General features: G+C 38.7%; 3 protein-coding genes across 5 annotated transcripts; 1 reads left to right on the top strand and 2 right to left on the bottom strand.

Moving 5' to 3' along the window:
• Positions 1 to 1,407, bottom strand: LOC104747728 (probable xyloglucan endotransglucosylase/hydrolase protein 21). The gene is made up of 3 exons (XM_010469419.1): positions 1,042 to 1,407; positions 749 to 942; positions 1 to 592 (listed from the first exon to the last, which is right to left on the bottom strand). Exons 1-3 carry the CDS (start codon positions 1,315 to 1,317, stop codon positions 139 to 141), a joined length of 924 nt encoding a protein of 307 aa, XP_010467721.1. The 5' UTR covers positions 1,318 to 1,407; the 3' UTR covers positions 1 to 138.
• On the top strand, positions 2,123 to 3,690 carry LOC104748861 (putative F-box protein At1g30930). Its single transcript, XM_019237204.1, has one exon. It carries the CDS (start codon positions 2,510 to 2,512, stop codon positions 3,515 to 3,517), a length of 1,008 nt encoding a protein of 335 aa, XP_019092749.1. The 5' UTR covers positions 2,123 to 2,509; the 3' UTR covers positions 3,518 to 3,690.
• On the bottom strand, positions 3,800 to 9,030 carry LOC104747727 (phytochrome B-like). 3 transcript variants are annotated; one of them, XM_010469416.2, is made up of 5 exons: positions 6,965 to 9,029; positions 6,024 to 6,378; positions 5,125 to 5,932; positions 4,741 to 5,031; positions 3,800 to 4,333 (listed from the first exon to the last, which is right to left on the bottom strand). In XM_010469416.2, exons 1-5 carry the CDS (start codon positions 8,759 to 8,761, stop codon positions 4,078 to 4,080), a joined length of 3,507 nt encoding a protein of 1,168 aa, XP_010467718.1. In that variant the 5' UTR covers positions 8,762 to 9,029; the 3' UTR covers positions 3,800 to 4,077. The 3 variants fall into 3 exon arrangements, with proteins under 3 accessions (XP_010467718.1, XP_010467720.1, XP_010467719.1); XM_010469417.2 differs by lacking the exon at positions 3,800 to 4,333 and adding an exon at positions 4,340 to 4,512 and having other exon boundaries at positions 6,965 to 9,030; XM_010469418.2 differs by lacking the exon at positions 6,024 to 6,378 and having other exon boundaries at positions 6,610 to 9,029.

Raw genomic sequence — 10,977 nt, 5'->3', positions numbered from 1 at the left:
TCAGTCCCAAAGTTTTAGCTCTTTTACCATTTGCCATTAAAAAAAAAATATCACAGAAACTTTCTCGTAACCCAAACAATGAACAAATCACGACCAATGATCTTAACATAAATCAAGACCCTAAAATTCTTTAAATGCTCAAGACTTAGTGTTCTTGTTTTTGTTTTTGGCAGTGCATTCGACTGGCAAACCCTTAGAAAACCGTTTCTTGTCCTTACAATAATTGTAAACCATGAACTTCTTCTGGACCCATCTAAGAGCTTTTTGGCTTGAAGAATCCATCCCTCTCTGCGAAAACCACTCACTAGTACTGCTCGAAGAAGAAGACTTCGAGCCACCAGGGCTACAAGGGGTAGTGGTCGTGGTTCCATTATCAGTGGACCAGCCACACACATTCTCGGAGTTGTAGTTCATGAAAGAGGCTACGAATGGTCCCTGTGACCAGTTTGTCTTGACAAGGCCTCCCCTTGTGGCCCAGTCGTCTGCGTTCCATAGACTACCGTACATTCTCATGGGTTGGCTCTTTGGATAAGCCACACCCATTGCTTCCAAATTCTTGAATTCTCTAATTGGCTTCCCATCAACATAGAACCTATTAAGAATTTACAAATATTAACCCAATAAATTATTGTTCAATGAAATCCGGTTCACTTTTGTACAGTTCAATTTCTAAAAGAACTACAATTATAGTTCACATCACTTAGTGAACTCGTCAAAATATCATTAGGATTGTGGTATATAAGCTTACACTATGTGACTCGGATTCCACAGAATAGAATAGTTGTGGAACTCAGCTGTAGGATCGAACCAAAGGTAGAACTGTTGCTCTCTATCACCTTGGCCTTGAGTGTAAACATTAGTGTGAACAATGTATGGATCTCCACTAACATTCCCCAAAAACTCGAAATCTATTTCATCCCATGTTAATCCTTGAGACTTCAACTACCCACCAAAAGAACCACCCAAAAAATCAATCATTCAATATAACATAAGGTAATAGATTTATGTATATGTATGTGTAGCTAATAAAGAAGAACTTACGTAGAAGGTGGTCACGGTACCGGCAGAATTTCCCGGGACAAGTTTGATCTGCATATCAACTTTTCCGTACAAATACTCGGCTTTCGATTGAAACCCCGATCCCGAAGATCGATCGAGAGAGAGGTTTAGAAGAGTACCATTGTTTACAATATTTCCTCTACCATCACCCCAGGTTATGTCGATGTCTTGGTTGAAATCTTTAGCGTGTACAACAAGCAATATGTTCAAACCAACAAAAAGAGATATCGACAGAACCAAAAGAGTATGAGAAACCATTTTAAGTTTTGGACCTTTTGGTTTGCCACTTGCGGGAAGTATCTCTTCTTGAAGGTTTTAGGTGGGTTTAAGGATTTGATTTGAGTTTGAGACACTCAGACGGCTATTGATTGGTGGGGGTATTTATAATGTGGTTTTGATTCCTTAAAGATTAATAATTTCATTAAATTTTTCAGTCTTTATGTTTACTTTAATTTTCTTAAAGAAAAAGGTGAGTTTTAGTGTGGGTATAATGTGAGAACCGATAACAGCCTGGAGAGCATACACCAAAACTATAGTGCGATAATGTGTTGCATCCCCTAATCTTAGCCAGCCAACTTAAACATTTCCTGATTTGAAAAAGAAAATTCAACTTTTTGGACGGTACCATTTCATCATAAAAAGTATTTATAATTGGCAGAGGTGCAAATGGGGTCTAACAAAATAACCATTTCAATAAAATAATTAAAACTAAAATGAAGAAAAATGTGTTTAAATTATTATAGGTTTGATTGGTTAGTTTATAATTTAACAACGTACAAATTAAAGAGTTCGTAGAGGTGAAAGTTGGATTCCATTTCCATGTTGACAGTTCTTGACTTGTTGTGAAAGATGAGAGCAAGAGTTGGATAGATTTACATTTTGCTCCATGAACACAATGCTTATGAGTTATGACTTTATTTTAACCGCTGATTCACCAAAAAGTAAATAAAAAAATTTGGATGGTTAAAAAGCCCATGCTTATTGGGCCTTACGTTAGTGCCGATCCTTGTCCAAATCCACCACCACCCTAAACTTTTGATTGATTGATTAGGTCGAACTTTTCAATTGAGTCTGTCTGTCTGTGCGATTTGTATTCTTATCGAAACATCTTTCTCCGTCGGGTCGGGATCATGGATAGCTCAAAACCTTTTGATTCCATTCCAGATGATCTCCTCATCAAGATACTATCGAAATTGCCAGCAAAATCTATAGCTAGGTGTCGTTAAACTTGTCTCTAACCAGGTCCAAAGCTCGTCGACGACGACTCTTAATTGGGGTAAAACAACCACAAGACGGTGAGTGGAGCTTTTACTCAACTCTTCAGCCTCAGAATCCATGTAAGAAGTCTTCTCTTGTAGTATCATCCGCCGCTGATTTTCATATCAAGTTCTCTAAAGGAACAAGCAAATACGGTTGTACCTATGCCTCTGGATTGATCTATTTCCATAACATGTGTATCCCAAGGGAAGATGAAGATGTAAAGCATGTGATATGTAACCCTCTCACAGGACAGTATGTGATCTTACCTGAGCTTAGAGGTGGTGTTTCGCATAGCTATTCGTATAGCTATTTAGGGTTTGATCCGGTTGACAAGGAATTCAAGGTACTGTTTATGAACACTTGCGAATATATAGCTTCTAAAGATACAGATCATTATATTTTGACACTGGGAACTGGGGAGTTGAGGTGGAGGAAGATCCAATGTCCTTTTACACATGAGCCTCTATGGGAAAGGGTTTGCATCAATGGGGTTTTGTATTACTTAGCTCATGCTACTAATGGATGGTCTTATGTCATAGTTTGCTTTGATGTTAGATCTGAGAAATTCAAGCTCCTTGACCCAAATTGCAGTTCAACTTACGGTTATGAACGCCGTTTCAATGGGATGATAAACTACAAGGAGAAATTATGTGGGATTTATTTGGATTATGCTTATGATGGTGGGTTTCCCGTTAAGTTGACTATGAGGGTTCTAGAGAAGCGGGAATGGTCCAGCTATGTCTACTCTTTGTCCGCTGATCAGAGTGAAGTTGTTAAGGTCAAAAAAAATCTATCTGTTATTGGGGTGACTGGTTCTGGTGATATTGTTTTGTCCACGAATTCTGCGTCTAATCCTTTTTATGTTTTCTACTTCAATCCGGGAAGGAACACTCTCCAAGTTGTTGAAATGCAAGGTGTTGGAGATGATTGTGATTTGAGATACGCCTATGTAGAAGACTATGTAGAGGATGTTAGTGTTACTGATGCAATGCAACTGAAGTCAACCCTTTTACAACTAGGCCGAAACATTGTTCCCCAGAGGCCAAAACCACAACAACGCCGAGATACGTCTCTTGATCTCTCAAGTCTTCTCAATCTGTGGAAAACGAGGAGCAACTTATTATTGTTCCCAAGAGGCCAGAACCACAACGACGTAGGGATACGTCTCCTGACCTCTCCAAGTCTCCCCAATCTGTGAAGAACAAGGAGCAGAACGGGTGCGGATCATCATCAGCTAACCTGCTTTATCGCTCTGTTGGCTTATTAGCTATTTTATGTTTTGGTACACTTAGCTATGTTAGTTTTGTCCAAAAAAAAATAGTGTAGCTCTGTCATTCGACTGGCTTAGCTAAAAAAAGCCTAAAATTGTCATTGTTCCCTGTGTCTCCTCTTTGGCTCTAAATTTGTCTGATCCGAAAACTTTTAAACAATGAGACTAATATGGCTTTCTCATTATCATTTCAGTTTGGTCACATTCATCAATCAAAATATGTTCCCTTCTTTTCTCATTATCTCTTCTCTCTCGGAGTTATCAATTTACACAGCACAAACAAAACAAGTCTTGAAATTCTCTATAGCTACTGTTACGTTTTTTTCCCCCGGGGAGCTGAGCTGAACGCAAACAAATCTCCTCTTCTCTACTACTCTCACCGGAACAAAAAAAACTTTCTACCCTCCTCCGACGTCGTTAGATACAACACGAAAAACACACATACACATACAAATGATACAAACTCTCATACCAACTGAAATGTGACTCTAATATGGCATCATCAACATCATGTCACCGCTGCCACTCGCGGTTGACAATGGGCGTTTCCTAGGATCAGGGAGTTCGAGAATGATGAGGAAATATGACCGTTCTGATTCTCGGATGTATTGAACCTCACCGTTCATTAGCTTTAATATCTTTCGGCATACGCTTAGACCTAAACCTTCAGGGCTTGTCCACCTGCTGCTGTGGAACATGTCTCGGACCAGCTCTGGAGGCAGTCCTTCACCTGGACACGCCATTCTGAAAACAACAAATAAAGACATAACAGAGAAACCAAAACAATGAAACCCAAGTTTTACACTTTTGAGCTGGTTGTTTTCCATTAATTTGAAGACATTACATTCTGTGTCTGCTAATTCTAGGCTTATGGTTCTGTCTAGAAGTTCCCGAGTCACACTTAACCAAACCAAAGCTGCCACCTAAATAACCGATCCAAAAATCAAAACGATCTATATCCGAGGAAAACAATAACCAAAACAGAATTAAGTTTTAATAAAAATGAATTGATTAAAATCTCAGTTTCTTTAAAACGCCTAACCAAATTCATATTCTTCTTTATGTACCTAAAAATATGGAACCGAAAAAACCGGATTGCACAATTATGGTTATGGATATGAGGAGACAACAGCGGGAACAATGAAATGTACCTGTATTCTGTGCGGATAGTGGCGAATCCATTAGCCATTTGCTTTGAAACTTGGCTTAAATGGATCTCCACCCACTCTTGAGATGGTGCATACCGGATTATACTCAGCAGAAACTCAGACAGGAGTTGTTGAATCCTTATCTGGTCTCCATAAACAGCTACTGATTTGATCTCTTCTGGAATGTCACGGATCAGCTGAAGACCTCTGTCCCTTAATAAGAACATCGCTTGGCTTACAATCGCATTTATGACACTTCCGAGGAAAAACTCCGCTCTCTTTAGCTCAAACGAACTGATTAAATGGAAAAACAAAATTTGGGATTTGGTCACATTTTGTGAAGTAAATAAACTAAACTTGTTTCTAGATAATCCTAACTAAACTCACCCGTCTTCAATGCTTTCAAGATCCATGTCACCGACGATCCTTGAGATCTGTTTCTCACAAGAAACACTTGTTTCAAGGAACTGCTTTTGATCCTCGTTCAAGTCCGTGGCCTCAAACAATGAATTCGCGAAACGCATACCGCTCAAAGGATTCTTTATCACCTGACAAATATAAGCTAACTCTTTCGCCTTCGTGAAACACTCTGTGTCCTGCCTCCGTTGGACTGCTAAAGCTTGCTGCAGCTCAAGACTCGGGATCTGCAAGAAGCAGAAAGCCCCAATAACCTTTCCGTCGAGGCTAACCCGTTTGTTTGCAGTTAACAGAGCCTGAACAAACTTCCCATTTCGGTCAAAAAACGGGAAAGGGAACTTATCCGTGTCTTGGCCACCAATCGCATTATGCAATACAATCATGAACTTGGTTAAAGCATCAGGACCCTTTAGCCTGCAACTGCTCCCAAACACTTCCCCAACGAGCATTTTCCCAATCACTTCACTGTTGGACCAACCCGTAAGCTTTTCCATCGCCGTGTTCCATTCCAGGCAGCACGTGTTCTCGTCAGCAGCAAATATAGGTGGGATTAGCGGGTTTGGGCTATGGACAATAGCCTTGTAATCTCCTTGTATGTTGATGAACTTATCCATTACGATTTTCTGACCAGTAACGTCTTGTGCAACAAAACAGACGCCTACAATGTTGTTCAAGTAGTCCTTGCTGGAACACGCATTCACAACCACAAAAACCGCTTTGCCTTGAAGTTCGGGGCTGAAAGTTTTCAGCTTAACCTCCACATTCTTTTCCTCGTCCCCTGCATTGATTGCCAAATGCAACGAAATAATCAAATACTCGCGAATTGTATATACACCGCAGATACAACATAGTTGGAGAACTGAATATACCTCTCAAAGCACGAGAAAGAAGCTTACTGACAGTTTCTTCATTCTCTTTGTATATTAGATCAGAAACCAGAGACTTCCCCATAGCTTCTTCAACTGAGAGACCTGTCAGTTCTGCAATCTTAGCGTTCCATCCATTGATGCAGCCTCCGGCATCCACAGCGAATATAGGAACAGTTGCGGTCTCGATGAGCCTAACCATCTCTCTTGCAACTGCACCTAACTCATCAATCCCTTGCTCTCCTGCCATATCTTTATATGGCTGAACCGCACCATCCACAGTTTTAGAGTTCATGGCCGCCTCAGATTCTTTAAAAGAGTCTCTCAGAATAAGCTGGAGCGAGTGAATCGCATCCATTTCCGCAGTTTCCCATGGCTGACTCCGGCTCTNCAAGTAGTCCTTGCTGGAACACGCATTCACAACCACAAAAACCGCTTTGCCTTGAAGTTCGGGGCTGAAAGTTTTCAGCTTAACCTCCACATTCTTTTCCTCGTCCCCTGCATTGATTGCCAAATGCAACGAAATAATCAAATACTCGCGAATTGTATATACACCGCAGATACAACATAGTTGGAGAACTGAATATACCTCTCAAAGCACGAGAAAGAAGCTTACTGACAGTTTCTTCATTCTCTTTGTATATTAGATCAGAAACCAGAGACTTCCCCATAGCTTCTTCAACTGAGAGACCTGTCAGTTCTGCAATCTTAGCGTTCCATCCATTGATGCAGCCTCCGGCATCCACAGCGAATATAGGAACAGTTGCGGTCTCGATGAGCCTAACCATCTCTCTTGCAACTGCACCTAACTCATCAATCCCTTGCTCTCCTGCCATATCCTTATATGGCTGAACCGCACCATCCACAGTTTTAGAGTTCATGGCCGCCTCAGATTCTTTAAAAGAGTCTCTCAGAATAAGCTGGAGCGAGTGAATCGCATCCATTTCCGCAGTTTCCCATGGCTGACTCCGGCTCTTAACAACTTCAAGAAAAGCCTTAAAGGATGAACGAGGATGCATTCGTTGCCCATCATCTTTATCCTCGGGATGATGCTTAGCGCCTCCCCATTTGATTTCTTTCGCAGTGTGAGATCGAAACCAGAAAAGAAAGTCTCTTTTTGTGATATATGCAACTGCCATACCGCACACAGCATCCCCTAAGGCAGATGCACCAGGATACCCCGCATCGCCTAAACTATCAGTGCTTAATCCAGTTGAATCCGCGTGATTCGCAAGCAACCACTCCACAATATCTTTTATCTGAACTTCACTAGGAGCAACACCCAACGGGTAATACTTGCCGTGGTAAAGAAATGCTGCACCGTCACATTTCACCAAGTCCATGATACTAGGACTCTGTGTAACAATTCCAGCAGGCGAGTCACGCAGAAGCATATCGCACAACAGTGTCTGCGTTCTCAAAACGCGTTTCTCTGACATTTGCAAAGCTAGCTGCAATTCCATATTCAACTGTAAACCAAAAGCCTGCATCAGAAACTCACAAGCATACCTTAGCGGAAACGGTATACAGCGAGAAGAAGTGTGATGACAAACAACTAAACCCCAAAGCCTCATTGAGCTTCTCCCACTAGCTACATTGCTCCCATCATCATCATTCCCATTAATTATAACCGCCATAGCTAAAGACGCAATAGACCCCATGTTAGCCATATACTGAGAGTGACAGCCATGAGGAGCCCTAAGAGTAGAACCAACCAAGCACATAGATTGAGTCAGCCTATCGTCCTGGACCACAAGAACCGGCGTGGCATGACAATCAACAATCATTCGAACACGATTCTGCTTAAACAAGAAACGTGACGCTTGAGGAATATCAGTAGCTGGATAATGCAGTCCAATATAAGGCTCCAAATCATCCCGCTTACTCTCAGCTACAACTTCTCCATGCTCATCTTCATGAAACTTATAAACCATAACACGATCATAACCAGTCAAGTCCCTCACACTCTCAACAACAGTGTCACACAAAAGCTTAATATCTCCACCGGGAAGAGACTGTAACTGCGAAATAGCACGAACCGCTAGTTTCTGAGACTGAACCGCACCAGCGATAGAAAGCGCCGGATCTTCAGTTCTAGCTGGCTCTAAATCAATCACAACACCAACATCAATCCTATGGAGAATGGCGTAAAACGGTTTACCAGTATACTTGGAATGGATCCAAACCGGATTCAACAACGTGATCTCTCGAGCCACGAAGGCACGCTCGAGTAGAATCGAGCTGGAGGAAGTGAACAACGACCTCACGTCAGTTCCCATGGTTAGAATCTCAGGCTTCTCAAGACTAGGAACAGACTGAGGCATGAGCCCCAACATTTCTCTAGCGTTTTGGCTGTAACCGATGATACCGAAGCTCGATTCGTCGACGGCGATCATGCATCCGAAAGGCTGAATGTAACCTCCTCTCTGGATTCGGGAGAGATACGCGGTGATCTGCTGCTCGGGGACGGAGGAACCGTACGTCGTCGATTTGAGTGATTGAGAGTAGTCGAAGGATTTGCCTGATCCGCCGGATTGTTCGAAGACGGCGTGGAGCCTCGCGTCGACGGTGTACTGTTGAATCGCTTTGCTCATTGAGGATTCTTGTGGTTTGAGAGATTTCGTTCCAGAAGATTGAGCTTGTTCTCCTCTCCGTTTGTTGTTATTATTATTAGCAGTGTGATGACTTGACGACGCCGCTCCTTCTCCGACGCGGCCGCCGCCGGTACCTCCGGAAACCATGCGGTTGGTTGAATTTTGAACAGAGAGAGGAGAATTAAGAAAAAATCTCGGAATTGAGGGATTTAAAGTGAATCATTTGAGAGAGAATCTATACTCTGAAAAGATTTTGCTGAGAATTGAAACCGAGAGAGAAGAGTAATGAATTTTGTCGAGAAATTGGGTGAGATTAAATTGGGATGGGAGAGAGAGAGAGATGATATGTGACGAAAACTAGTAATTCTGAAAAGGTTGAATTTTGTGTTACTGATACCAAAAGGCAAAACCAAAAGTAGTAGAGAGAGATATTAATGGTCCAAGTCAAGCGAGATGATAATATATGATGCGGTATAAATAAAAATTAACGGATAGGAAGAATGGTACGTAGGTAGATGGTTTTAAAATAATTTAAAATATTAAAATAGATACTGATATTAATAAATATTTAACTGTATAGGAAAAATGGTAGGTAAATGATGTAAAATAATTTAAAATTATATTAAATTGCAATATAAAATCTCGATATAAAAACTTGGAAGTTTGATTAACAATATAAAGTGATATGAAAATTTTAATGTGAAAAGAAAAAATAATGATTAGTAGTTTAGTACTGGTTTTTGTTAGTAAAAATAATTGATAATTTATCTGTATTATAACATTGTTGAATTAATAATATTTTAATTTAATATCGATGTGAATCCAAACCCGTCTTGTGGTAGTTTAACTTTCTATAAATTTAAATATTTGATAAACTTTAAATCTATCAATAATAATAATATTCAAAAGTTTATTACATTTAGTATAAATAAATGGTTCTACTAAATAATTAAAGTAAACAGATATATTTTTTTTAGGATATTGGTTAATTTGTGCTTCATATTCACTCATTTAAATATGTATTTAGATTGATATTATTTACAATATTATTTTAGATTATTGTTAAAAAATTATAGTAGATGTGAGACTTTGAATACACTTTTTTCTCTTTCATAAATTAAGTAATATATGCAGAAAATACTTTTTTATTTATTTTTGTATTATCTGATGATTCAAAATAAGTAAAAATTTCACACAAAACTCACTGGGAAATCATAATTTTAATTTGTAAAAAAAAAAAAGCTTCTAAGTACCTATATTTTTTATTTGTGTACTATAACATTATAGAAATATTCCTAATTTTGTAATTAACGTTAAAAATATTTTAGTTGTGTTTGATTATATAATAGTAGATACTCCTAACTAATTGTAAAAATTGTTTAGATACATCTATATAAGTATTTTCTATTATATATTTTCCCTTAGCGAGGTTTTAATTTTTGTTTACAAAGATTTTTTCTTAATAAATCTGTTTTAAATAAAATATCTTTCAAAAATATTATTATAGATATATGAATAATTAAAAGAAATAAGATGCAGATGTAAAAAACAAACCGAGAACAATTTATTTTTTATTGTATTTTGTAACGTTACTTCCTAACTTTTGGGCTTTGATTGGTGACAAAAACAAAGTTTTACCATTTGTACAGCTTTAAATTTTTACCAATCATAAAAAATTTACCAAAAACTTTATTAAAAATTTTAGTCTCAGTTTTTTTGTACAACTTTCATGTACAGCTCTTTCTTACAGCTTTGCACTATTCTGTAACAGTTTACAGCTTTTCTGTATAGTTTTGACTCAGACCCATGATGAAAATAGTGTATCTCGTACCATTGCGATAATTCAAAACCGAAGGAATTACTTTTAGTTTAGACTTTTACTTTTGTATTTTATACATTTTTTTGTTGGTAATTTTATCAAAATACTATATTTCATATTACAGAAATACAAATTTACGGAAATTAAATTACAAGAGTCAAAATCTGAAAATATTATTATTAGAGCGATACTAATTTATGGGTTTACCAACCAAAACCTAATGTGTGTCTGAGAAAATCATAGTATTTGTCTGTTTATTATATTTTTTTTTCTAGCGAATTTAGTAAATGATCACTAAAAGGTTGCTATTTATCAATTTAAAGTTTTAAACCAGAGCAATTTTGGTTTTGTCGTTTAACGTGAGGGAGAAAGATACAATAGTTGTTTGGGCCCAAGATCACGTGGGCTAAGCTTTATTCTCTCTAGTGGCCGCACGTGGCCCCTGGGCCAGTGTCGCGTGGGAGCCCCTGGACTTGTCGAATCTCTATATTCAAATCGCATCATTCATCATCATCAATCGTACTATTTTGTTTTTTTGGGGTCA

The sequence above is a fragment of the Camelina sativa genome, chromosome 15, assembly GCF_000633955.1.
Source record: "Camelina sativa cultivar DH55 chromosome 15, Cs, whole genome shotgun sequence".
Lineage (NCBI taxonomy): Eukaryota > Viridiplantae > Streptophyta > Magnoliopsida > Brassicales > Brassicaceae > Camelina > Camelina sativa.
The sequence above is the reverse complement of the archived record's forward strand: the minus strand, read 5'-3'. Positions and strand labels throughout refer to the sequence as shown.

Coding starts and splice junctions, on each gene's coding strand:
- LOC104748861 (XM_019237204.1), top strand. CDS start 2,510: ATGTGTATCCCAAGGGAAGATGAAGATGTAAAGCATGTGATATGTAAC.
- LOC104747728 (XM_010469419.1), bottom strand. CDS start 1,317: ATGGTTTCTCATACTCTTTTGGTTCTGTCGATATCTCTTTTTGTTGGT. Junction 943..1,041: donor GTACCGTGACCACCTTCTAC/GTAAGTTCTTCT, acceptor TTTGGTGGGTAG/TTGAAGTCTCAAGGATTAAC. Junction 593..748: donor TGGAATCCGAGTCACATAGT/GTAAGCTTATAT, acceptor AATTCTTAATAG/GTTCTATGTTGATGGGAAGC.
- LOC104747727 (XM_010469418.2), bottom strand. CDS start 8,761: ATGGTTTCCGGAGGTACCGGCGGCGGCCGCGTCGGAGAAGGAGCGGCG. Junction 5,032..5,124: donor CTTGAAAGCATTGAAGACGG/GTGAGTTTAGTT, acceptor CCATTTAATCAG/TTCGTTTGAGCTAAAGAGAG. Junction 4,334..4,740: donor ACTATCCGCACAGAATACAG/GTACATTTCATT, acceptor TGTTGTTTTCAG/AATGGCGTGTCCAGGTGAAG.